The sequence below is a fragment of the Trachemys scripta genome, chromosome 1 (assembly GCF_013100865.1).
Source record: "Trachemys scripta elegans isolate TJP31775 chromosome 1, CAS_Tse_1.0, whole genome shotgun sequence".
In the NCBI taxonomy this organism is placed as follows: Eukaryota; Metazoa; Chordata; order Testudines; family Emydidae; genus Trachemys; species Trachemys scripta.
The window spans coordinates 336,810,004-336,837,936 of NC_048298.1; the positions used below are offsets into that span (position 1 = coordinate 336,810,004).

The 27,933-nt window shown below is 47.7% G+C and overlaps 1 protein-coding gene across 1 annotated transcript in view; it reads left to right on the forward strand.

Annotated features, from left to right (window-relative positions):
- Positions 1–27,933, forward strand: part of CLPB (caseinolytic mitochondrial matrix peptidase chaperone subunit B) — a 135,745-nt gene that overhangs the window by 9,785 nt on the left and 98,027 nt on the right. Inside the window, exon 3 of the mRNA XM_034759224.1 lies at positions 10,756–10,842. Within this exon, the coding sequence (XP_034615115.1) occupies positions 10,756–10,842 (87 nt within the window). The remainder of the gene's footprint in view (positions 1–10,755; positions 10,843–27,933) is intronic.

Consider the following 27,933-nt stretch of genomic DNA (forward strand, 5'->3'; position numbering starts at 1 on the left):
AATGTAAGAAACCGGCTCTTCCGATCTTGAGCCGGTTTCTTACCGGCTCCAGGCACCAGCCCACCAAGCTTGTGCTTGGGGTGGCACCTGGAGGGGGGCGGCGTGGTGCTCCGGCTCCGGCCGCCGGGGAGAGCAGGGCCGCGACTGGGCTCGCCGCCCTCCCCGCGGCGCTCCGGCCACCGGGGAGAGCGGAGCCGCAGCGGGCTCACTGCCCTCCCCTGGCGCTCTGGCTGCCGGGAAGAGCGGGGCCGCGACTGGGCTCGCCGCCCTCCCTGCGATGCTCCGGCTGCTAGGGAGAGTGGAGCCGCAGCGGGCTCGCCGCCCTCCCCCTGGGGCTCCGGCTGCCGGCGGAGCCGCGGTGGGCTCGCCGCCCTCCCCCCGGCGCTCCGGCCGGTTGGGGAGACCGGCCCGCGGCCGGGCTCGGCGCCCTCCCCTGCCACGCTCCGGGGATGGGGGGGCAGCGGGAGGCTTTTTTGCCTGGGGCGGCAAAAAAGCCAGAGCCGGTCCTGGCTCCAGGACTGGGGATTTTGGGCAGTAGCACAAGACAAACAATACATAATAATGCCAAAACAGAGACACAATGTCTGGGCCTTGGTACCCCCTGGTCTGCCTGTGGCACATAATAGCTGAGTTTCCTGAGGGCTGTGGTACTTATTTCAATTCAGGTGATTGTGTTCATTGCAGGGGTAACCAGGTAGGGTTTGGTGGCCTGTGGAGCACAGGAGATCAGACTAAATGGTCTGGTGGGTCCCTTCTGGCCTTATAATCTATGACTGTGTGAAAATCATGTAAGGCAAGTACATCCGGCTCTGCCCAGTCAAGGGGACATGCTGGCAGCTCTCAAAGAGCCACAGGGCTGCACCTAATATACAATAAAGGGAAGAGATTGCAGACACCATCCTCTTTGATACCATGGTGGCCCTTATTGCCTACAGATCCCAGCATGCAATGCCTCCAGTCAAATGCAGGTGGAGCGCTATGCGCTGGGATGTGTAGTCTCCAAAGGCAGTACTGCCGTCAGACAGATGAATATATCTGAGTGCTGACACTGTGCTGAGCAGTGGACAGACTCAGGGAGTCCCTGCCCCAAAGAGTTGACAGTCTAAAGCAGGCACTGAAATGCTGTTCAAATCTATACAAAACACAGTTAGAAAGACCAGACTTGGGGCAGTGGGTTTATTTTTTTCTTGTCGAAATCTCTTCTGGACTTGGTGTGTTGTGCCACATTTGGCCATCCTTGATTTCAATAACCAGGAAGAGCCAAGCTAGCCTTTTAAAGACCCCACTGACACCACAAGAAACCCTTAGACTGTTTCTACTTAGAAATAATTCTGCTGCTATTTCCTGCATTTCTCACCCCTTTGCTTTTTACACTCAAGGAGCTTTGCATGAAAATTGCATCCTAGTTGCTTAGGAATTCATCTGCTCCGCCTCTTCCGTTTCCCATCTCAAGCTATAATCCTGTGCTTGTGGATCAGGGTGATCCAGTCAATATAGTGTACTTGGACTTTCAGAAAGCCTTTGACAAGGTCCCTCACCAAAAGCTCTTAAGCAAACTCAGCAGTCATGGGATAAGAAGGAAGGTCTTCTCATGGGTCAGTAACTGGTTAAAATATAGGAAACAAAGGGTAGGAATAAATGGTCAGTTTTCACAGTGGAGAGAAGGAAATAGCAGGGTATGTACCAAGGATCTGTACTGGGCCCAGTGCTGTCCAACATATTCATAAATGGTTTTGAAAAAGGGGTGAGCAGTGAGGTGGCAAAATTTGCAGATGATACAAAATTATTCAGGATAGTTAAGTCCAAAGCAGACTGTGAAGAGTTACAAAGGGATCTCACTGAACTGGGGGGCTGGGCGAAGAAATGGCAGATCAAATTCAGTGTTGAAAAATGTAAAATACACATCGGAAAACAGAATCCCAACTACGCATGCAAAATGATGGGGTATAAAGTAGTTGTCACCACTCAAGAAAGAGATCTTGGAGTCATCCTGGATAGTTCTTTGAAAACATCCGCTCAATGTGCAGCGGCTGCCAAAAAAGCGAACAGAATATTAGACACCATTGGGAAAGGGATAGATGATAAAACAGAAAATATAATGTCACTAAATATATCCATGATATGCCCACACCTTGAATACCGCGTACAGTTCTGTTCGCCCCATCTCAAAAATGATATATTAGAATTGGAAAAGGTGCAGAGAAGGGCAACAAAAATTATTAGGGGGATGGACCACTTTCTGTATGAGAGATTAAAAAGACTGGGACGGTTCATCTTAAAAAGGAGACAAGTAAGGGAGGTTATGATAGAGATAAAATTATGAATGGTTTGGAGAAAGTGAATAGGAAAGGGTTATTTACCCCTTCGCACAACACAAGAACTAGGGGTCACCCAATGAAATTAATAGGCAACAGGTTTAAAACAAACATAAGAAAGTACTTGTTCACACAACACACAGTCAGCCTGTGGAACTCATTGCCAAAGGATGTTGTGATGGCCAAAAGTATAACTGGATTCAAAAGAGAACTAGGTAAGTTCCTGGAGGATACGTCCATCAATGGCTGTTAGCCAAGATGGTCAGGGCGAGGTTCTAACCTCTAAAGCTGTATGTGTATGTGATGATGTTTGACGCATAACAACTTCTGCATTTGCACAGCACCACTGGTAACGAACAGATGGCACTAGGTGAGATGTGCACATTGTTTCATTTTGAAGGGATTCAGTTGCATGAGAGTATTTGGCTCTGTTAGCCTGCCCAGTGCGGTAGCATTTGAACCTCTTCCAGCAGTGACGTTATTTGTATTACTATAGCGTCTAGGTCAGAGCCCCGCCATGACCCAGCACCCCATTGCACTAGGCTCCAGCTTGTCATGTGTGGTTTTTTTACTTCCTCTCACCTGAGGGGAAATTGGCCATGTGGATCATGGAACATATTAGCCACTTTCTAAATCATACATGTTTCAAATCTCTCATCTGTCACCATGTCCTGGTGTTTTCACGCCATGTGTATTAAGACATGAATAGTAAAAATGAGGTTTCTGTGACTCCTGATGGTCTCTCTCCATTCAGCAGTGGGTTACTACTTAGATATCACTCACCTCCTTAAACAACGCCGCTGGCTTCCTGTTCGTTTCTGGGTACAGTTCTTTCCCCTTCCCCCAAAGTCCTCTGAACTTACTCCAGCATGCTTCCTTGACCACCTGTCTCTCTACTCCCTGCTCACCATCTCTGCTTATACAGGAGTGGCCTCCTCTTTGTCCCTTCAGACCATCTCACCACACTTCGTGTAAGAGCCTTCTCCTCTGCAACTCCTCCAGCTTGGAGTAGCTTGTCTGTCTTCCTCCATCTCATTTCAGACCTCAGTTGAAAATATCTGTCTTCTGTCTTGCCTATACGTTTTACATTCTTTCTCCCTGTGCTTGGTTTAACTGTCTGTCTTGATTCCTTATAACGTTTTGGATTGGTTTCTATATACAGAATAGTTGTACTGTACCAAGGCAGTAATTATTGGCCATTAGATGATCACTAAAGGATTCAGAAGCAAATGTAGTCTTTAGGCAACCTGCCTCTGGGAAGACAAGAGCATGAACAGAGGTTTTTGCAGTGGCTTAAGTAGTTCTCCTGGATGGACAAACTCTTTCACCAGAGTTTAGAAGAGGAACTTATGCTGTAATGTTAAAATTTACTGTTTTTTCTTGCAATTAAAGTTGCAAAGCTGAGGGCATGTCCCAGGAGAGTGAGCCACCCCTGCAGTTAAACAGTAACATATTGGGGTGGGGGTGGGGGGCAGAGAAATGTTTAAGCGACCGAGAGAAACAGAAGCTATTGTTGTTGCAAAAGTTCAAGTTTCCTCTTCCTCCACCTGTCAGGAGGGTGAGCTGGGCATGCTCCCAGGCGCTGAGCACAAACTCAAACATGCCCTCTGGGCTCTGGCTTTAAGCAGCAGTGTCACTGAGTTACTCACCCAGAACTCATGGGATAGGAGGGATGAATAGAAGCCACATCTGTCTCGGGGCAGCCGGGGGGGAGAAGAAAAGTTGCTGCATTGCAACAGGAGATACTCGGCGACAGGGAAGTTGGATCCTTTATCTCTTTTCTGGATGGATCAAAGTGTCAGAGTTTTAGGTCCTGTTTACTTCAAGGCAGAATAGTGTCTGCTCCAAAAGCAAGGTGTGTCACTCTGCCCTCGCGCCCATCTTGAGCCCTTTCGGAAAATTCCAGAGCACCTCAAGATGCTCTGCTGGTCAGATCATTGAGTCATATCAAACCCTCTTCTTATTTAAAAGGAGATGTTGCCCTGTACAGAGTTACTGGTGGAGCTTTGCCATCTAGGCAAAGGGCAGTTTTCATATAGAACTGGAACCAGACTTGCCCAAATACCACGAGAGAGACTGTTCTCAAGGAAGCAAATGTACTGGAAATGTCACAAGAAAATCCGTCCTTGTGAACTGTCCAGCTTGGCTTAGAGAAACATCCAAACTCTTTGACACCAAAGCAAACTGAGTCCAAACTTTGATAATCCTGAGTTTCTTTTGAAACCCTTTAAGAAGCTCAGCCTTTCATCAATTCACACCCCAGATGTTTACTTATTGACACTGATTCCCCATGTACCCAACAGCTAAGGATGTGTTTGTCTCATGAAAAAACGTGATGACAGTGTTCATACTGTTGGCAGTGCATGTATGTGTTAAATTGTTAATAGTGAGCACCCTGGATCTTATTTGGTTAAAATGTCGATAGACATCCTAAGCATTGATCAGAGGATTTTATTTAATTAAAAAATATGTCCCGGCTGGTAAATACATTTGGCTGTCTAGGATCTGAACAGTGGTCGTCACTTTATCGATTGTCATATCATTAAATCTGGCTGGGAAAATATTAATGATAGACTCACGCACCCTGAACATAAAGTTCAGTTGTCTAGCAGATCTGTTAAGTTGCTCGGCATCTTGCGGTGATTTAAAAAAATGTTCCTAAATGAAATGTCAATGCATATTACGCTACATGATGTGACTCTAGTAATTTTTCATACTAGGTTTGATCATTTGGCATTCCACATGCTTCAGATTACTTAAGCTGGGTTCCTAAATGGAAAACTGCTTGATTAATTCCAATACCGTAGGCCTTGACCCTGTAATCAGCTCCTTTAGCGAGTACTCCAGTACCCTTTGCGTGGGTGTGGGGTCTTTCATAGGAGGTTTAATTGGGGTATCAGTGCCATCAACAGTTGAATGATCATGAAAGAAGAACACATATGGTATATATTGATAAATGAATTTCCAGAGCAGTTTTTAGGAAAAGCCTGTCACTGTTTCACAATCTCCGTAATTGTGAATGCTTTCTAAGAGGAGGTGGTGCCTTTGCACCAGTCCTTCCCAGTACAAGGTGCACCTTCCTGGTGATGAGGAGTAGGGCTGAGAGGGTCCCATTTGAATTCGAGAGAGCAGGTACTTACAAAGCTGTTGTGTAGCAGGTTGCATGAGATGTAAAAGCAAACACTTGTTTTTTTTTTCAGGGAGTCAAAAGTGCTCTTGTTGCTAGTATAGGGGAACTGGGAAATCTTGTTCATGGCTCTGTCACTGACTGGGAAAGCCAATTAACCTTCCTGGGCCTCAGTTAACTTAAATGGGGCAATTCTTTGTGAACTATTCTGAGCCCCTCTGATGAAAGACACTAGATAAAAGCCAGGCACTATTATTTATTAGTTAAAAAACAAGTAGTTTCACAGGCCAGACCTGCCCACCCCTGAATTCTGCCAGTTTTGTAGGGTTATAGTAGCATTTTGCCATGTAATAAAGTGTTTTATTGCCCTGTTACTGTGTGAAAGACCCACCCAAACAGGGGAAATTGACGGACTGACTGTACAGGGGAAACAGTGAAACTGACTATGCACAAAGTGCTTTCAAATGGTCAAAGTAAACCAAGTGGAAAGGTGAGATGGTTTGGTTGCACTCTTTCCTCTGAGTCATTACTGAACTATGGCCTCAGAGCCCTAGCATTTCAGGACAGATGGAACCAGCAGGTCAACTGGTCTGACCTTCTGTATCTAACAGGCCACTCAGCACCCACACACTAAACCCAACAACTGAAATGAGACCACAGTAAAGGAGACCCACAGGAGACCAGACTGTTGTGTGCCACAGGCAGAGAATAAGAGGGACTGACGTGCACCAGTGCTCAAGGTCCCTGCAATGGTAGGGAATGATTTAATGCAATACACCCAGATGATCCTGGCAAGTGACCCGCACCCACATGCTGCAGATGAAGGTGGAAAACCCCAGGGTCACTGCCAATCTGACCTGGGGGGAAATTCCTTCCCTACCCCACATATGGCGATCACTTAGACCCTGAGCACGCGAGCAAGAACCAGCCAGCCCAGCACCTCTGAGGGAGAGAGTGCTCGGTGCCACCTCAGAGCCCTGGCCTTCCCCGCCCAGCACAGCGTTAGGATGGCAGGAAGTGGCTGTGTATCGGTGGTGGGTGAAAGAATTAGGCATTAACATAAAGGACTTTGGGCTGGAGTCAGATGGTAAAGAATCAGACGTGAAATGATACCATTGTCCTCCTCTACCTCCTGTTGATTTGGGGCCAAATTCAGCTCTGGTTTGAGTAGATGCATTAACTTCATTGGAAGCCAGGGTTGAATTTGGTCCATGGGGCTCCAGTAAGCTGGGACTCTCTGAAGCGGGCAGCTTGGCATTAAAACTCTGTGAGGAGACAGTACCACACAAAGATCCTCCCGAAGAAGCCTCTGTTGGGGTTTTTGGCACTCCATTTCTATCCAAAGGAGCTGTGTAAAGTGAAGTTGGCAGATGGAGCAGCGGTGTGGATTCATGCTGCAGGCAATGCCACTTCGAGCGAGACACTTAACCGCCGTGTCCAGCAGTGGCCATGAGTCTGAGACAGACTAGCCCAGCATGTCTCTGTTATTACTATAAACACAGCCCTTATGCACCGCTGCTCGCTAAAGATAACAATCTGCACTGCACACAGGCTGCCATGCCATGTGCTCCAGCACTTACTGTGCCTTACGCAGGGACAGGAGAGAATTCTGAACAGGCAGGGATGTTTTTTTCTTTCTACCAGCCTGTATCTAAGGGCTTGTCTATACCACGCAGCTTTAAAAGACTTGTAAAGTCAGTGTGCGTAAACGCTCTTCTTTGGTACTTTGTCGGCACCTTTGCCAACAAAATACTTTCAGCCCAGCGAGCGGCATTATTTTTGTTGGCAGGAGAGCGCTCCTGCCGACAAAGCCGCGTTCACGCTGCCACTTGCGTCGGCAAAACTTTTGTCTTCCGTGGGGGGGCTTATTTAAGTACCCATGAAAGACAAAAGTTTTGTCCACAACTTCGCAGTGTAGACAAGCTCCAAGAGAGCTCTTCGGATTGCAAGGACGTGCTTAAAGTTCGGTTGCCTCTTTTCAGTGATTAGACTCAAGAATGGAAGGAGGTGCGGGGGGAGGTAGAAGATTTATCTCAAGGATGAACCAAGACAGATTGCTTGGAACACATCAGAGTTAGGTGGGTAGCAGCATTTTTTGATGCGGTGACTACAATGGGCTGGATTAGTGACGTTACAGTGAGTGTGATAGAAATCTGGTAAATGTTTACTTGGAAATCTATTCATCTGATAAATACGTGGGCTCCCAAACGTTTGTTCCTGTCACTGGCCCATTGAACTATGAACCCATCTAAGATGTCCTTATTGCTGACTTTCTCCCTGTAGTGATCTTGGTCAATTTCAACATCACTAACTCTTGAATAGAACTATCCAAGAAGTCATTAGCCAGAAGATTTAGCCTGCTCACTCTCCATGCTCACCGTGTGCACTAAGGATGTAAAAGGTTAAAAGTTAACTGGTTAACCGGTAAGCATTAGGCTTATTGTTAACCGGCCTTAACTCTTAACCCCGGCGGCCCGTGGCAGTCGAAATGACTCCAGTTCTGGCCGTGCCACACCAGCCGGTTTAACTACATTGGTCAGCAGTATGAAAAATCCACACCCCTAAGTGGCATTGTTAAGCTGACCTAAGTTCCTGTGTAGACAGTGCTAGGTGAATGGAAGAATTCTTCCGTCCACCTAGCTACCGCTTCTTGGGGAGGTGGATTACCTACGCTCATGGGAGAACCCCTCTCATCGGCATAGCTAGTTGCCTACACTGAAGCGCAACAGCAGTGCAGCTATGCCGTATAGCGTTTTAAGTGTAGACAATATCTAAGAGAGTCAGAGTTAAAGCTCCACAAAGATGAAGGGAGACAGTCAATGCCTTTCTTGGGGGCAGATCTGTCCCTTTTCCATGGTTATGCAGGGCCCCTTTGCAGTGGAATCAGTGTGGCTTGGCTGTTTGGGGAACTCCTGTGGGAGATGCACACAACAGACTCAGCCTCCAAGGGGGATACCACTATTTACTTCTCTCCATTCTGAAAGCTGACCATTTATTCCTACCCTTTGTTTCCTGTCTTTTAACCAGTTACTGATCCATGAGAGGACCTTTTATCCCAGGATTGCTTACTTTGCTTAAGAGCCTCTGGTGAGGGACTTTGTCAAAGGTTTTCTGAAAGTCCAGGTACACTATATCCACTGGATCACCCTTGTCCGCGTGTTTCTTGACCCCCTTCAAAGAATTCTAATAGATTGGTGAGGCATAATTTCCCTTTACAAAAGCCATATTGACTCCTCCCCAATAAATCGTGTTCCTCTATGTGTCTGATAATTCTGTTCTTTACTCTAGTTTCAACCAGTTTGCATGATTCTGAAGTTAGGCTTACTGGCCTGTAATTGCCAGGATCGCCTCTAGAGCCTTTTTTAAAAACTGGTGTCACATTAGCTATCCTCCAGTCATCTGGTACAGAAGCTGATTTAAGCGATAGGTTACATACCACAGTTAGTAGTTCTGCAATTTCATATTTGAGTTCCTTCAAAACTCTTGGGTGAATACCATCTGCTCCTGGTGACTTATTACCATTTAATTTATCAATTTGTTCCAAAACTTCCTCTACTGACATCTCATCTGGGACAATTCCTCTGATTTGTCACCTAAAAAGAATGGCTCCAGTGCAAGAATCTCTGTCACACCCTCTGCAGTGAAAACAGATGCAAAGAATTAATTTAGCTTCTCTGTAATAGCCTCATCTTTCTTGAGTGTCCCTTTAGCCCCTCAATCATCCAGTGGTCCCACTTTGTTTGGCAGGCTTCCTGCTTCTGATGTACTTAGAAAGTTTTTGCTGTTAATTACTGAGTCTTTTGCTGAGTTGAGTTGCTGAGTCAAGTTACTCTTCAAATTCTTGTTTGGCCTGCCTAATTAACAACATAAGAACAGCCATATGGGGTCAGATTAATGATCCATCTAGGCCAATATCCTGTTTTCCGACAGTGGCCAATGGCAGATGTTTCAGAGGGAATGAACAGAACAGGCAATCCTTGAGTGATCCGTCCCCTGTTGTCCACTCCCAGCTTCTGGCAATCAGAAGCTAGGGACACTCAGAGCACGGGGTTGCATCCCTGACCATCTTGGCTAATAGCCATTGGTGAACCGATCCTCCATGAACGTATTGAGTTATTTTTTGAACCCTGTTATAGTTTTGGCCTTCACAACATCCCCTGGCAACGAGTTCCACAGGTTGACTGTGTTGCATGAAGATGTGCTTCCTTTTGTTTTGGGCTGACTCCTGGTTCTTGTGTTATGTGAAAGAGTAAATAACACTTCCTGATTCACTTTCTCTGCACCAGTCATGATTGTATAGACCTCTATCATATCCCCCCTTAGTCGTCTCTTTTCCAAGCTGAAAAGTCCCAGTCTTATTAACCTCTCCTCAGATGGAAGCTGTTCCGTACCCTTAATAATTTTTGTTGCCCTTCTCTGTACCTTTTCCAATTCCAATATATCTTCTTTGAGAAGGGGCGACCACATCTGCACTCAGTGTTCAAGATGTGGATGTACCATGGATTTATAATGTAAAAGTCTTGGCCAATAACACTTACTCAATACTATAACAAAGAATGAGAATAACAAAGAAAAACCCCGGTCTAGGATACTGCTTGGGATCAGTTGCAAATAGGGTCTAAGCTAATAATACTAGGGGTATAGGATTAGAAGCGGGGCAGAGGACCATAACCCTGAGGAGTGGGTTGTGGAGGAGATTAAGAAATAAAGCTAGCAATAGCCAGGTAGGAACTAGTTTTGTAGTGGACGCTAGGAGTCTGTTAGGAATGTGGTCCAAAATGAGTGGAAAGATCTTTATTGAAAGAGCACAAAGGTTTGTTTGATGCCTCTGTAAGGCTTTTACTGCCATGCGAGAACGCTCCAAAAAAGTGCCATGTTAGTATATGACACTTCAAGAGCTGCTGGCCTTCCCACGATACCCAGCCTTGAATCCTTTCTGGCTATTACTCAGTGCAAAAATTCTAGTCGTCCATCAGTATGTGTGTCCACCAGCTTCCCCTCCTCCCGCATCCTGGGGAATTGTTAAGATCCATGTGAGCAACCTTAAAAGGATTCAGGCCTGCTCATTATGATGTTCCCTGTCTACTAGGAATTGGATTGAGACCCACCAATTCATTTCCTATTGGCTGCTGAAGAGCTGTCAGACCATAACAACTTTCAGTCATTATTGCCCGGGGCTGCATTGGAACCAGTGACCTTGAGATGAAAGATTCTGTATTCTGCTACCAGCCCCCTGATCCATTCAGCACCCTTGCCTATGTGTGTGGGGGAGAAACAAAATCTTATGAAGCCGTCTCTCTCTGTTTTCTGTAGGTTGTTGTTGGAAGGCACCAATGTGAATGCTAGGCACAAGCTTGGCTGGACAGCCCTCATGGTAGCAGCTATAAACAGAAATTCTAGGTAAGTTTTTTTCCGGCGTTGTTTATGACTATCCTGGGTAAGTTGCTATGCTGCGTTCTCCTTTTGATAAACCCACATGGATTCCATCTAAACAACCTGCATTCGGAGTCTCCCTCTTGTGCAGTTCTGGGATGTGGTTGCTGGTTAAACCTGAAACCGTATATTTATACTTTTCATTTACCTATGTACAGTATGACAACCAAGAACCCCAACTGGTTTACTGGCTGAAAGGGGCGAGCACTATGCATTGAATCACCAGCGCCGTTTCCTTGCAGCATTCTTGTTTTCTTGGGAGGACACCCATCCGAGCACTGATCAGGCCTAACCTGTTTATCTTGAGATCTGATGAGATTGTAGCCTTGCGGTGGTACTGGTGCAGGTCGCACTGTGTCAGTAACTCAGCTAAAGTCTCAAGTTGCTGCAGTAGGATTTGCTATTTCTCCCCTAGCTTGTGGGGTGAGTGCCGTGGCTTTCATGCTATGCCTTCATGAACCAAAAGGGCTGACTCTGTGTCCGACCTCTTTAGTTCCCAGGATGATCACTGTGGCTTCTGGTAACCTTTAAAGGCACTCTTAAATATATTCAGTCTACAACTAAATTCAATTAGTTTTTATTTAAAAAAAAAGAGAGAAAGAGAAATCCAATTTTAGAAAACGTGGGACAGACGGTAGAATGAGCTTTGATGTTACAACCTCTCAGAGATGCTTTACTTAGTCACAAGTTCATAAGCAAAAAGGCTTAATTACTTGGGAAAACACAGGATTAAAGCGGGGCACAAAAGCTGAATATCCGCTCTCGGGCGACACGATTCGAATCCGTGTGCCGAGTTCGTGTGTGGTGCAAACTTTGATGTGTGCGATGACAAGCTGAAAGTCGTGACCTCCTCGGGGAGCTCCTTAAGATGGGCAGAGAGGCGGGAGCTTGGGTCTGTTTGTTTAACTTTGATGTCCGAGCAGCAACGGGCCTCGTTGTTTGCATGTCCGCAGAGGGATGGATTTGAAGCTTCCCACCTTTGCTGCTGGACAATGGTCAGCAATGGAGTGTGACGATTGTTGACCATTCCAAGTGACTGATGGACCAGAACAGGGCTTGGGGAGGTGCAAAGGCTCGAAGGGAGACAAGGAGAAAGGCTGTTCACGGTACAATAATTACCCCAGCTGGATCACCCTTCTTACTATTTAAGATACATAGGATAAAATCAGGTAGAACTGGTGACAAAAACCTCTAGGCACTAAAAGGCCTTCAGGACCCAGTCTAGTCTCGTTATGCACTGGCACAAGACTAACAACTGGGTTTCTTATTTGGGTGTCTGGCAAAAAGACTGAAACTTTGAGCTGTGTTGGGTGAATCAGGTTTATTTGCCATGCATTGTGGATGATTATTGCCTATAATTTTAAACAAAGGCCTTGACTATCTGAAACTCACTATGACTCGTCTGTAAACATAATGAAAGGTTAATTAGATACTTCACTTCCTTCTGGAAATAAGTATAAACTAGGGCCAAATTCATCCCTAGCGTAACTACTCCATTGGCATCACTGGGGTAACACCAGGAGCGTATTTGGCCTCTGCTGCGATTTCTAGCCTTACAGTGTACCCAGTAAGGTTTCGCTGTTGGCCAGGAAACGTACTAAGCTGGAAAACGACACAAAGAGTGTCTGAAATTCCCTCCAAGTTGTCCACTCGCAGATGCAGTACAAATACTGACTTATTTAACCTGACTCCTAAGGAGCCTGGCCCTGGTATTAGATATGTAGTTTGGGGCTGAGGTCCTATGTAAGTGGAGCTAGAAGAACACTAGGAGTTGGTGGCTTTGATTCAGTTACACAGGTTTGCCCACAGAGTTTAGATATCTATACATATCCTTTCCAGTGCAAGGTGCCTCTTGGTTTGCTGGACATATTGTGATTATTTTCTTTTTCTCTCATGTAAAGCTCCATTTGCGGTGGGGTGAGAACAACATTACCTGAACAGGTTAAAGATATCAGCTCCCTCCATGCTGGCCAACCAAACCGCACACATGCTTAATAGTGATCTGGGCAACATGCTTTCTGGCACCTGTAGGCCTAAGTTAATTGCATTGTCTGACTTATGCTAACAGTTGTAGGGTGCTGAATTTTTTAAAGTGTCTCTCTACTCTGACAAGTGACAATGTAAAAACGGGTCCTCCTTACTTAATAGATTCATAGATTCTAGGACTGGAAGGGACCTCGAGAGGTCATCGAGTCCAGTCCCCTGCCCGCATGGCAGGACCAAATACCGTCTAGACCATCCCTGATAGACATTTATCTAACCTACTCTTAAATATGTCCAGAGATGGAGATTCTACAACCTCCCTAGGCAATTTATTCCAGTGTTTAACCACCCTGACCTGCCTCCTGTGTATATAGACCTGCCTCCTGTGTATATCCAGCCACAGCAGCAGATGTTATTGACCAAAGTAAGTTTTTACTCTGTGGCGCTTCATAGCCCAGCAGAACCAACATCAGTATGAGAAATCACGCATCAGCAAAACTGTGAACTAAGTTCCGATGGCACATGTTTTAGGTGTTGCTGGTACTTGAGCAAAGATCTCAGGTTGGCATTCAGATGCCAGGGGAGTTTATGGTGCTGGCAGTCTGACTGAGCACGTTCAATCTGGAATCACTGAGAGAAAATAAACATAAGCCCCACAATGCCATCTTTACAAAGTTGTTTTTTGGAGTGCACTGCCCTTCGAGTCCTCACTGCACTGTTGATGCTGTTTGTGACATCTTAGTCTGTATAAAACCACTCCATAGATCAGTACTTTGTAGCTGTCCCAGACAGCGCCAGCTCCCTTCTATTCCATTGTGAATCTAACTCAAAGTGGAGACCTGGCTGCTTTCGGAGCAGAGGTTTGGGCTGCCCTTTGAAGCTCTGTTGAAGGTTAGCATGTGAACCGCTGATGAGGAGGCAGGGAGTGGGGTGCCTCAGAGCCCATCACAAGACTCATTGGGAAGGAAGGGAGCAGTCTAACATTCTGGTCACAAAACCCTGGGCCCCTTTATCAGTGTTTGGGAAACACTGCAAAGCCAGTGAACTCAGATCCTACTGGGGGAAGGCCAGTTCTTGCATCCCCCACCAGTGACTCCTGCAGCTGTTGCTGTCCAGTCCTTCTCAGCTGGAAAGATGATGGTTTCAAGGGGGTTGTGGAAGGACCACAGGGCTAAGGCATTTGTAGGGCTCTGGCAAGGCTAGTAGACGGCAGGGAAGATGGAAGTAATGTTAGGAACCGGGAAATAAAAGCTTTCATTTCCCTCTCCTGCCGGTTGCTGCAGCTAAAGAACCGGAGAGATTCAATAGAAAACCTGTCTAATGGGAAATAATATCACTTGAGTTTCAAAACCTTGAGTCCCCTGCTCATCTTACACTGAGGTGAGAGCTCTTGCTTCTGCGGGATATTTGTCACCCAGAGATACGTGCTTTTGTAGCATCCTGATATGGCTCTGTTCATTTCAGTGTCTTTCAGTCAGTGCCAAGGTCCTTCCACTTTGACTGTGCCCCATCTGATGGGTCTCTGTAACCAGGACTCATTTCTAATCCTACTCTGATCCCCTGTAGGTGCTGTGAAAGAAGTGGCACTCCAGAAGGGAGTGGGAGTGGTTGGGTCATTACACAAATTGAATCTATTTCCCCATGTTAAGTATCCTCACACCTTCTTGTCAACTGTGTGGAATGGCCATCTTGATTATCACTACAAAAGTTTTTTTTCTCCTGCTGATAATAGCTCATCTTAATTAATTAGCCTCTTAGAGGTGGTATGGCAACTTCCACCTTTTCATGTTCTCTGTATGTACAGATATCGTCTTACTATATGTTCCATTCTATGCATCTGATGAAGTGGGCTGTAGCCCACGAAAGCTTATGCTCAAATAAATTTGTTAGTCTCTAAAGGTGCCACAAGGACTCCTGTTCTTTCTCCAGAAGGAGTTTCAGTAAGAAGGAAGGGACCCCATCTAGCCAAATCTCTACATGTTCGTGTCCCACTGTGAAACTTTCCCTTTTAAAGATCCCATAATGCTCTCTTAAAGGAGCAGGGGCTAGTCCTAGTGTTATGTATTCATATGTGTGTCCTTTCTCACCTAATGCCTCCCTGTCCACACCTGCTAATGCTTTTAACTGAGTCCCTCCCTTGGCTCCCTATCTCTTAATGGGATGTTCCTCGTCCTTGCTCACAAGGCCATGTGTAATCTTGCTGCATCTGTGGTATGTCTCTGCTTTCACCGCTGCTCTCACTTCCTACTTTTTCCAGTCCTCTCACTTTATCCCCTTCCCCAATTCCATCCCCTTCTCCCACTCTCAGCTTCATGCCCTCTCTGCTGCAATCCCACACGTCTGGATCACCCTCCCTTTGCTCACCCACCAAGCACCTGGTCTTTCCTCTTTCAGATCCCTCCAAAACACCCTACCTCTCTGTGCAATTTTTCCCTGCTTCTCCTGCTCGCTAATCCCCTGGCCCTCCCTCTCCTGTATGTCGCCTGGTTTCAATTGTTAGCTCTTTGTGGCTGGGGAATATGTCTCTTCTTTGAGTGAGCAGCACTTTGTACATCTAATGCGCTATATACATGTTTTTTATTAGTAGTAATAGTGCATCATGCACGGTATAGATCAGTGTGTATGTTCTAAGGCATATAATGAGTGTGACTTGTCTGGAGCTATTCTCTCAGTGTCTATAGGCAGTGATGTGATTAACTGGCACAGTCTAGTACCTATATTAGGTACATATGTCTGCTTCATATCCTCGCTTTCAGTCTTTCCACTTCAGGCATATAATTCGGAGGTCTCTGAAGCAGAGCTGGGCAACTGGGATAAATATCCTGAAGCTTCTAGAGTCAGGAGCTTCATTGGCATGTAGACTTGCATGCATAATACGCTAGCTATGCAGGTGTGGGCCGTGCTGCCTTTGCATAGAGCCAGTTGGAGAGGAGGCTCTGATGACATCCCTTGGGTGTTGCATCGGCTGTTGCAGCATAGTTTTCTTTCAGCACGTGCCTGTGGGGATCCCTTGCTAGAGACACATGCACCCCATGCAGGCAAGATTGAAATCTTTTGAATAGCAGTGTCCGTAGGGCCGCTCCTGTATGAGTTATGTCCTTGCTCCCTCACCTTAAGGCATAAAGGGTGGAGCGGCCACAAGCGTCCCTCAGTTCTCCCAAACGTATTCTCGCTCTGCATGCTTCAGGAGCATCCCCATAGCTGAAATTTGCAAGGCAGCTAAATGGAATAACTCCCTGACTCTGATTAAACACTGAACCCGTGATGTAGCTGCAAGGTCAGATGCCAGACCTGGCAGGGCAGTGTTACAATTGCTGTTTAGTTAGTGGCAGTCACGACTCCTCAGTCCCACCGTCCAGTTGGGACACAGCTTATCAGTGACCTGGAGTGGGATCCCCCCACACACAGACTCAAAGAACAGAGAACAGTTACGTACCTTGTAGTCATAGGTTTTAAAGCCACGAGGGACCACCCGATCATCTAGTCTGGCTTCCTGTGTATCACAGGCCACCAAGACCACCCAGCACCTGCCCCCTAATCCCAGCAATTGAAATTAAACCGAAGTATTACAGCCCTCCGGAGACTCAGCTCTTGTATGCCACGGGCACAGTCACCCTGATTCTATGAGATGTTGTCCATGTGGATCCCCTGACCCTCCCTCCATCCCTGCTTTTTTGGAGTTCATCTTCTTCTGGGATCCTGCATTAGCGAGGGAACTGAGGGATGGTTGCAGCTGCTCCGCCATTTATGCTCTATGGTGTGTGTGGTGGGGGTAGAAAGGCATACGTGGCCCAGTGCAGCCCAGTGGACTCTGCTGTTCAAAAAATTCTGCTCTCGCATGCATAGGGTGCGTGCGCATCTAGTCTGGGGTCCACACGGACGACAACATCTTAAGAAATCACAGTTACGAGAAGGTAAGTAACTGCTCTTTCCTTACAACCACCCCTCTATTCCCATGCTGAGTTCTACAGAAAGTTAAGATATAACTGTTCTAGGGATCCTCTTTGTGTGCAGCAGGACTTGCGGCTTCCACTAAAGCCCAGCACTGCCCCTCATCAAAATCCCTTGAAGCCCTTGCATTGTGTTTTGTAACTCCCGGTCACTAGGATCACTGCCCTTCTTGGTTCACCAACTCCAGCTGCCTGAGTGTTGGTAGGTTTGCGGGGCAGACCCAGCCAAGACCAGCTCTCTCACCCCAGGTGCCTTGCTCTTTTTTTCTTAACAATATGCTGGCCCAGCCTCTAAAAGCAGAAAGCACTTACTGCAATTGATTGAACTGCCCAGTGAACTTTAGTTAAGCATTGCCCTCTGAGTCCTCACCAGGGTCAATTTAGATTTATATTTGCACGGATGAACAGCCTCTGTCTCTGATCAAATTAAAACTCGATCAGCAAATTAAAGCCAGGGCTTGATGAGGCTAATGAGCACAGGTGAGTTATCGAGGAAAGCCTGCCTTTACAGCACAGACATACTGCAGGCCTCTTCCGAGCACACCACCTCGCTGATGGGAGAGTAGTACTCTACCAGAGCCACCCAGCAGCCTGATGGAGGGAATGAACAGGAGGTACATCATGAAACAAGGTGAGGGGAATCCTGGATTTAAATCACAGCCTTTGCACTGACTCATTTACCAATAATAATTGTGAGCTGGTGCAGAAGAAAGAACAGGGCACAAATAATGATGGAATGCACTTTCCCCTCTGCTGTTCCGCACCACACTGTCATCAGTGGATCTCATAATGGTTTATAAAGCTTAATTAAAGCCTCACAACTCCCCTCAACGGAAGGAAAGAATTACCCCCTTTTTACAGATGTGGAAACCGAGAGCCAGAGGGGTAGTGTTTTGCTCATTGTCACCCAGTGACTCAGTGACAGCAGGCAAGAGAACCCAGGACTCCTGGCCCTGTTCCCTTCCTCTGACCACTAGCCCATACTGCAACCTTGTTATATGTATATAAAAAACTATATACCATTTTATATACATTTTCAAGTTGCCTTATTTCCTCTGATTCTGTTCACATGCTTTGTTGATGAGTATAGCGACTTCTGTATTTCCATTGCACTATCACTGCACTATTAGCAAAGGCTAATTTGCTTGAATGTCTTATCACCTGCAAATTGGACAGGTGCAATCAATACTTGTGATTCCAGAAATGTCTGGCTGGCTCTGTGAAGGAAAATTCGGTGACATTAGTTGCCTGGAGGGGACCGCATGTCACAGAAGGAGGAGGCTAGATTGAAGGATGATTGGATAGAGAGGCTGATCGTACAACAGGCGATTGTCCTTTTGAGTTGAGTGAGACCAGCAAGCTCTTTTCACTTCCTTTTTACAGCAGTTGGATGGGAATTGATTTGGAATGTGTGACATGCTGTATCAGAACTGTCGTCTTGGGACAGGGTTCTGTACTACCAAAGGTTAGACTCCCAGTAGTGACTTGTGCCGTTATTTTATGAACTGTTCAGCCTCCCAGCAGCCTTATGAGGTAGAGAAGTGTGGCTACATACTTACAGATGGGGAAAATGAAGCAGACAGCTGTACAGAACAGAACCCAGGAGTTCTGCCTCCATGTCCTCCTGCTCTCACCACTATTCAGCCCTGCCTCTCTGTAGCTCTTTGACGTTTTTATGGAAACAAACATCAAGAAAACTCTCCTGGTCTGAGTTAGGAAGGTTCTTTCTCTCCTTTCCTAAGAGTTGCTGAGAACACAGAGGTTGATGGTGGATCAAGAGCCTGGGAAGAACGCTCAACAAACACAGCCAGGGAGAAGGGAAAAGCTGATGGCGGGAGTTGCCAAGGAAGTTATGAGTCATTGTTTATGTGTTAGCCATATGACTCATTCGGTGGCTGTCTCTCCACTCTGGGCTAGAAGGTTGTGGGTTCAAGTCCCATACTGGAACTTGGGCTCATTCTTCTTAAAGTGGGTTTTTTTAATTCTTAAGATGGAGAGGATGGACCCTAGGATATGTCATGGCCTGTTAATTTAACTACAGTAGTGGGGACCCTTAAAAACCAGGCAGTCTTTGAGTGCAGATACCCTTCAGGACAAGGCTGAAGAGGAGGACTTGAATGTAGCCAGAATCTTCATTGCTGAGGGCTTTAAATTGCAACAGTACCAGCTTGGAGCATTCTGGACAAGCTGCAAATGTCAGAGAGGCACTGCTGGAAGCCCTGCTGAGAGAGAGAGTTGCAGTAATTGATCTGGTGTGCGCGGCTGTGACAGAATAGTAGTGCAAATTGCACAAATGAAACTCCTCCCCCCCCCACCCCCCATCACAGATTTTGTACCTTCGTCTCAGACTTGGGGTTTTTCATGGTAAGGGTGTGGTTGAAGATAATGCTGGTATCTTTAAACTGGCTCGCAACCTTTGAACAGGGGACCCAAAAGAGGAAAGAACCCTCTGGTATCCATGACTCCTGTCTGGTACCTGTTTACTGAAGACTGAGAACAAGGTGACAGTTGCGCATTCAGATGGACATCTCCTCCAAACAGTCCTTCAAATATAGAATCCACAGGACAATAAAGATGCACTTGTATATCATCAGTGTACTGAAGGCAATCTGCTCTGCATTTAGAAATGATTCATGAGTTCGTATATTAAGGGCCAGAAGGGGCCACTGTGGTCATCTAATCCAACCACATGCGTGATACTACAGATGACAATTTCCTAACTCAAAAAGTGTTGCATCCAACCTCAGGGAATTGCATATTAGACCTCATCTTGACAGAGAAGAAACTGAGCACATAATTAAAAATGGTAACTTTGGTACAAGTGAACATGACTTCTTGGTCACATTTACAATGTGCCAACAGAATAAAGTCCAAATCAAATTATATATTCTTGATGTTTTAAAAGGGCCAATTTCACAAAGCTCAAAACAATTATGAGCCAAATCAGCTGGGAAGAAGGATCTAATCAGAAAAACGTGAATGATATTGAGAATTATTTAAGAACACTTTATTAGAAGTCACAATCCCACAGCTGAGGAAGAAGCTGTGCTGTTTAAACAAATGGAAGAAAGGGGAAGCTGATAGTAATGAATATAAATCAAAAGCTAGGAATTGTAGGAAATTGATGCGGGAAGTAAAGGGACGCAAGAAGAAATCTATGGCTAGCAGAGTTAAGGACAATAAGAAGGAGTTTTTTAAGTATATTAAGAACAGAAAGAATCCTAACAAAGGAATTGGTCCATTACTAGATGGAAATGATAGAGTTATCAATAATAATACTGAAAAGCCAAAAGTGTTCAAGAAATATTCTGGCTCTGGATTTGGGAAAAAGAACAAAGATAGTCTTATCTGAAGATGAGGATGACGACAACACTCTTTCCATTCCAGTAGTATCTCAGGAGGATGTTTAACAGCAGCTCCTAAAGACAGACCTTTTTAAATCAGTGGTCTAGATGACCTGCATCCAAGAGTTTTAAAAGAGCTGGCCTATGAGCTGATTGGACTGTTAAAGTTGATTTTATATAAGTTTTGGAACACTGGAGAATTTCCACAACATGGAAGAAAGCTAATATTGTGCCTATATTTAAAAAGAGAAAACAGGATGCTCCTTAGGCTTGTCAGTTGGACATTGACCCTGGGCAAGGTAATGGGTCGATTGATACGGGATTCAATTAATAAAGAATTAAAGGAGGATTATGTAATTCATGCCAATCAACATGGATTTATGGAAAATAGATTCTGTCAAACTAACTTGATTTTTTATGAGATTACAAGTTTGGTTGATAAAAGTAATAGTGTTGGTGTAATATACAGAGACTTCTATAAGATGTTTGTCTTGGTACTGCACATCTTGATTAAAAAATTAGAATGGCACACAATAAATGGATTAAAAGCTGGCTAACTGGTAGGACTCAAAATATTATTGTAAATGGCGAATCATCATAGAATAGATGTTTCCAGTGGGATCCCGCAGGGATCGGTTCTTAGCTGCTTAACATTTTATCAATGAATTGGAAGAAAACATAAAATCATCGCTGTTAAAGTTTACAGATGACACAAAAATTAGGGGAAGTGGTAACTAATGCAGAGGACAGGTCACTGATTCAGGAGACCATTTTAATCTTGAATACTCTGTTTCAGCAACATGGGGGCATGGATTTCAGAAGAGTCAAACACCCATAGCTTCATTTGAAATCTGGGAGATGTAGATGCTAGGCACCTCTTGAAAAAACAGACTCAAAACTGAAGCCACTTCTGAAAATGTGAACATAATGAAGTCCCTACAATCTCACAAGAAATCAGTGATATAGTTGAGAATTCGCAACTTTGTGCTCAGTCCACTAAATTGGACTTTATACGCAATCGAGACTTGAATTGTGGAAGGCAAGAAATACACCTCTGCTAATGTATCTTAGCCTGCCTTCCGTTCTGCTAATTGTATTTACTGTAAAGGGGTAAATGGGAGAGGAACTTAAGGTATATTTAAAATGTGACTTGACAAGATGCAGCCTGCAGATGCATGTCAGTCAATCTGTGGTGCGCATAGTCAAGAACCTCTGCCAGCCTGTAAGCTCTCTCGCCTGTGATGAATACTGTAACATTTTACTGGCTGGTTGCCATGGAAGGCCTGAACCCAGGAAAAAGAATAACCGGCTTCAAGCTGCTTTCAGAAATGGTAAGAAATCTAATTCTTCTTGAGTGATTGTTCACGTCCATTACACATTAGGTGTGTGCGCGTTGTGTGCACGGACGTCGGAAACTTTTCCCCTCAGCGGCTCCCGTCGGGCCAGCAGGGGTCCCCTCCCGCGCCAGAACGGCGCCCCGCTCTAGCATATATATATCCCTGCGGGCCCAACCCTCCCTCAGTTCCTTCTTACCATCCAGGCGTTGGAACAACTCTTATCTCTCGCCTGAGAGTGTCCCTTAGCGTTAGTAGTATCAGTGTTAATGTTAGCAGTTATCAGTTCTTTAGTAGATAGTTAAGCTCCTTTGTTTTAGGTGATTGGTCAAATCCCGACACCGGCCCTGGGCGGCAGGGCATGCCGCACACCCAAGGCTTCAGGGCTTGTGCCACGTGCCGCAAGCCTATGCCGATTAGCGATCCCCATGACTCATGTCTCCGTTGCCTGGGGGAATCGCACCAGAAAGAGCGCTGCAAGATCTGTAAGGCCTTCAAGCCCAGGACTAAGAAAGAGAGAGACTTTCAACATAAGCAGTTGCTCATGGAGGCTGCATTACAGCCCTCCACTTCGATGCATCCGGCCGCAGCACCGTCAGCTTCGGTGTGGAGTGCCCTGGCATCGGTTCGTGATCCTGCACCGGTGGGGCACCCTAAGCTTACGGCACCGAAACAGCAGGACCGCCCCCGGCACCGGTCGTCTTCGCCGACAAAATCGAAGGGCCAACCCAAGGCCCGAGGACGCTCCCCACATAAAAAGGTAGTGCCCGTGAAGACCTCGAGTGCACCCAAGGGCATTGCTGACCCAGAGCAGATCCCGGTGCCAGTGGCTCTGGCGCCGAAAGGCCCATTGAGCCCCGGGATAAGCGCATCGAGTGAGGAGGAAGGGCTAGAGGAGCTTTTGGAACAGCCCTCCACGCCGGACACGTTTGAGGCAGCAAGGGACCTCATTGAATTGTCCGCGGAGTCCCCTCCAGGCCAAAGACAAGCATCCGGAGCCGACACCGAGACTGCCATCCAGAGGCAAGCCAGCAATGGTGCGCCCATCAGGGTCACCATCTCGGCACCATTCACGGTGCCGATGCCAGTCGAGCTCCGCCTCAGTGGACTCCCGGCTACCCTCGGCGTAGAGAGCCTCACAGGCGTCTGGCCCTAGCAAGCGCCTGGCACCGGTCCAGCGTTCCCCGGCTCCTTATTCGAACAGGCACCGGGACGTGTCAGTCACGCGATCCCCGAGACCGACCACTAGCAGTCGTTCCCAGTCCCGAGGGCACTGGTACCGGTCCCGGTCGACAAGGTGCCACTCCCGATCCTGGTTACGGAAGCACCAGTCTCCGACCCCGGATCACCACCATCCCACGGCACCACCGTGGCCCTTAAGGGTCACCGTCCATGGTTTCTGAGGCAGACTCGGGCCATTCCAGCAGATATACCCACAGGGCACCAGCCAACAGGGAACACCAAGCCGCTTGGCACCCACAGTGGGGCCTGCCGGGACAGTGGCCGTTCTGGACTCCGTGGGCCTATCACCAGCAAGGCCCCCCGTCCAGGGCCTCAAGATCCGGCCCCTCGGGACACCAGTCACGCTCCCTGCAGGGGCGTCCCTCCTCTCACAGGGAGGCCACGGTCTCCAGACCTCCGGAGCAAGAGAGAGCCGACACGGCACCAAGCCCGGTAACCGTCTCAGGCCCGCTCAACTGGACAGACTCCAGAGGAGCTCCCAGCCGGTGAGGAGTTGCAGGAAGGGTTAGAGGAGGAAGCACAGAAGGCCTTAACCTCTTCCTTCTCGCCAAATGAAGACGTGGCGAGCACGACAGTATCAGGCCCTCCCCCGATTGACCATCGGGCGCACCAGCAACTACTCCGCCGAGTAGCCCTCAATTTGGGGTTACAGGCGGAAGAGATGGTAGAGCAGGAGAATCCCATGGTGGACATCCTAAGCCCTGAAGGCCCCTCCAAAATCGCGCTTCCACTCATAAAAACGGTACAGTCTAATTATAAGACAGTATGGCAGACACCGGCCTCCAGTGCACCAATTGCGAAGGGCGTAGAGAGGAAGTACTTTGCCCCCTCCAAAGGGTTCAACTTCCTCTTTTGTCACCCGACACCCTGTTTGCTGGTCATATCTGGGGTCAGCGAATGAGAGCGACATGGCCAGCAAGCCCTGGCCCCCAAGGCCAAGGAGGCAAAGCGCTTGGACTTGTTTGGTAGAAAGGTCTACTCATCTGGGGGCCTCCAGTTAAGGATCGCTAATCAGCAAGCGATTCTGAACAGGCACAATTTCAATTTTGGGGCATCAGTCCAAGTTTAAGGACTCCCTGCCCCAGGGTTCACAACCTGAGTTCGCAGCCATAGTGGACGAAGGGAAGGCGGTAGCCAAAACCTCTCTGCAGGCCTCCCTTGACTCCGCGGACGCAGCTGCCAGGACAATTACATCACGAGTGGTGATGAGGCGCTCGGCATAGTTACAGGCCTCAGACCTTCCACCAGAGGTGCAAAATACCTTGCAAGACCTCCCATTCGAAGGGTCAGGCTTGTTCTCTGACCAAACGGATGCCAGGCTACATAGCCTCAAAGACTCCCGAGCAACCCTCAAGTCGTTGGGAATGCACACCCCAGCGACACAGAGGAAACCTTTTAAGCCCCAACCACCGCAGCAGAGACAGTACCACCCTCGCCCCAGGCAGGAACCATACCGCAGAGGGGGCAGGGACAACAGGCGTAGGCGAAACAACACGCCTAACTAAGGCCAAGGCCAAGGCAAGCCGCAGCCTGGCAACAAGCAAGGATTTTGAAGTTGCGATCGAGGACAGCGTATCGACCCTCATACCGGATCCTCCCCTATGTTTCAGGGACCGTTTGTCCCATTTCTACCGTACTTGGTCCCGTATAACATTGGACCATTGGGTTCTTCGCACAGTGGAGGTGGGATACAACCTTCAGTTCTCCTCGCCCCCTCCCTCCCACCCCCCATCCCCGTCCCTCTTCAGGGACCCCTCTCACGAGCAACTCCTTATACAGGAGGTGCAGGCCCTGCTCAGAGCAGGGGCAGTGGAAGAGGTCCCTCCAGACCTAAGAGGGAAAGGGTTCTACTCCAGATATTTCCTTACTCCCAAAGCAAAAAGGGGGTCGCCACCCTATTTTGGACCTTCGCAAACTAAACAAATTCTTAGTGAAGGCCTGCTTTCGCATGGTCTCCCTTGGCGCTATTATCCCGTACCTGGATCCGGGGATTGGTACGCTGCCCTTGATATGAAAGATGCGTACTTTCACATCGCCATCCGCCCTGCTCACCGGCGGTTCCTGCGTTTCATCAATCAACCATCACCATTTCCAATTTACGGTCTTGCCCTTCGGCCTAGCAACGGCCCCTCGAGTGTTCATGAAATGCACGTCTTCGAAAAAGAAAGAGGCGGGTATACCCATACTTGGACGACTGGCTCCTCGCGGGCAGGTCATAGGACGAGGTCTGCTCCCACATGGCACTGGCGTTACAGATGTTCCACAAGTTCTGTTTACTGGTCAATGTGCCCAAGTCCTCACTGATCCCCACGCAGAGACTGGACTTCATAGGGGCAGTCCTGGACTTGGTGGAGGCACGAGCAAGTCTTCCAGTTCCCAGGTTCCTGGCCATTCAAAGAGCCGTAACCTCCATTCAACAGTTTCCCACGACCACAGCCAGATGCTGTATGCAACTCCTGGGACACATGGCGGCTTGCACACACGTAGTCAGACATGCCCGCCTGAGACTCAGACCATTACAGCTGTGGCTAGCCCAAACATATCGCCCCAGCAGAGACCCCTTTGACCTGGTAGTGTTGAACTCCCTCTGCTGGTGGCTCGATGGACAGCAAGTTTGCGAAGGGGTCCCTTTCGCTGCACCGCAGCCCACCCTGACGCTAGTAACAGATGCGTCAGACCTGGGCTGGGGGGCACACTTAGGGGACCTATGGACTCAGGGTTTATGGTCCAGGGAGGAAAAGTTGCTCCACATCAATGTGAAGGAGTTAAGGGCAGTTCGCCTCGCCTGCCAGACCTTTCACGCTACCATAGAAGGCCACAGCGTGTCAGTTCTGACAGACAACCCTACTGCCATGTGTTACATAAACAAGCAGGGTGGGTCCCGATCCTCTCCCCTCTGTCACGAGGCGCTCCTCCTATGGGACTTCTGTATAGCCCACTCAGTCCAATTGGTGTCAACATATCTTCCAGGGGTCCAAAACGGGTTAGCAGACCACCTCAGCAGGTCATACCACATGCACGAATGGACGCTGAGAAAGGACGTCCTGCATTCAATTTTCCAGAAGTGGGGTTTTCCCCAGGTGGATCTCTTCGCCACCAAGGACAACAGCCAATGCCCTCAGTTTTGTTCATTCCAGAACCTCAGCCCAGGCTCACGGGCAGATGCCTTCGTGATTCAGTGGGGCGGGAGCCTGAGGTACACCTTCCCACCATTCCCGCTCATCCACAGGGTCCTGCTCAAGACCCGCAGGGACAAAGCGACAGTTATTCTCATCGCACCAGCGTGGCCACACCAGCATTGGTTTACGACCCTGCTGGAACTGTCATCGACTGCCCCAATTGCCCTACCCCTGCACCAAGACCTCATCACGCAGGACCGGGGTCGCCTACTCCACCCAAACCTACCATCGCTACATCTCACGGCATGGAATCTCTCTGGCTAAACGCTACGGAGAATAGGTGCTCCCACCAGGTCCAACAAATTCTCCTTGGTAGTAGGAAGCCCTCCACAAGAGCGACCTACCTTGCCAAATGGAAGAGGTTCTCCCACTGGTGCGAGCCTAATCACATACAGCCTCTGCAGGCCTCCATCCCATCAATACTGGACTACTTGCTGCACCACAAGCATCAAGGGCTCACCCCCCTCAATTAAAGTGCATCTGGCTGCCATATTGGCGTTCCACCCAGGAGAATTTCATATGGGGTAGGACGTTTGTTTACCAGTGTTCTTCCCCAAACCCCATACGGACCCAAGCCACCGCAGCCTGCATACCCTCGATGTCCGTAGAGCCTTGGCATTCTATCTGGAACAGACTAGGCCATTCCGCAAGTCGACACAACTGTTCATTGCCATTGCGGAGAGAATGAAAGGCCAGCCTATCTCGGCTCAATGATTATCATCATGGATTGTGCTTTGCATCCTCACATGCTATGAACTCCCCAAAGTACCAGCCCCGGTGATCAGGGCTCACTTGACTAGGGCCCGAGCATCCTCAGCGGCTTTCTTGGTGCAGGTTCCACTCCAGGAAATCTGTAAAGCGGCCACCTGGTCGTCGGTACATACGTTTACAGTCCATTACGCAATCTATCATCAGACCAGAGAGGACGCGGTGGTCGGTAGGGCTGTGCTTCAATCAATCGTTACTTGACTCCTACCCTCCTCCAATGGTAAGCTTGTGAGTCACCTAATATGTAATGGACGTGAACAATCACTTGAAGAAGAAAAAACGGTTACCTACCTTTCATAACTGTTGTTCTTCGAGATGTGTTGTTCATGTGCATTACACTTCCCACCCTCCTTCCCCTCTGTTGGAGTCACCAGCAAGAAGGAACCGAGGGAGGGTCAGGCTCGCAGGGATATATATACGCTAGAGCAGGGTGCCGCTCTGGCGGTGGGTTGGGGGAGGCCCTGCCGGCCCGACGGGAGCCGCTGAGGGAAAAAGTTTCCGACATCTGTGCACGCAACGCGCACACCTAATGTGTAATGGACGTGGACAACACATCTTGAAGAACAACAGTTACGAAAGGTAGGTAACCATTTTTTCTTGCCTGATGGTTGTTTGGTTCAGAAACAGAGGCTTTCTGCACCAAATCTAGCCTCTCTCTTTTTTTTTTTTTGCTGAATGGTGACAGTTTGGACAGCTCTGGAGACTAGAGTCCAATGTCTCCAGACAAGCATGAGTAGAAGCAGTGGGAGATTCCCCAACCCTCTTCACTGCCCTACCAATATGCCTCACCGCTACCTTTAAGGGCGATGAGAATCTGATTATTTCTCTTCCTCAACCTCTATCCTGGAACTGCCACCAAAGGTGACAAGTATTGTCAATTATAACTGTGTTTTTTGTGATAGGGACCCTGGCCTATTGTGATCACCAAATTCAGTTCACGGAGGATCTGCAAACAAAACCATACCTCATAGTCTCACCCTGTGCTTTCATCATCGTTGTGTTCTCTTCCCTCTCTCTCGCCTCCTGGAGTGTTCTCCCCAAATTCTTCATCGGTGTTCATATTAAAACAGTTTAACAGTTGTCTCCTGAACCTCAAAAAATAAAATCGCTTTTTAAATGTCCTTCCAGCTACTGAGCTGCGTCCCATGCGCTGGACTCTTTCCACTGATAATTTCACACCAGTTGTCGGGTCCCCAGGAAAACGCTCCTATGGCATAGCTTCAGTTAGTAGTTACATGTTTCACTTTCAATGCACAAT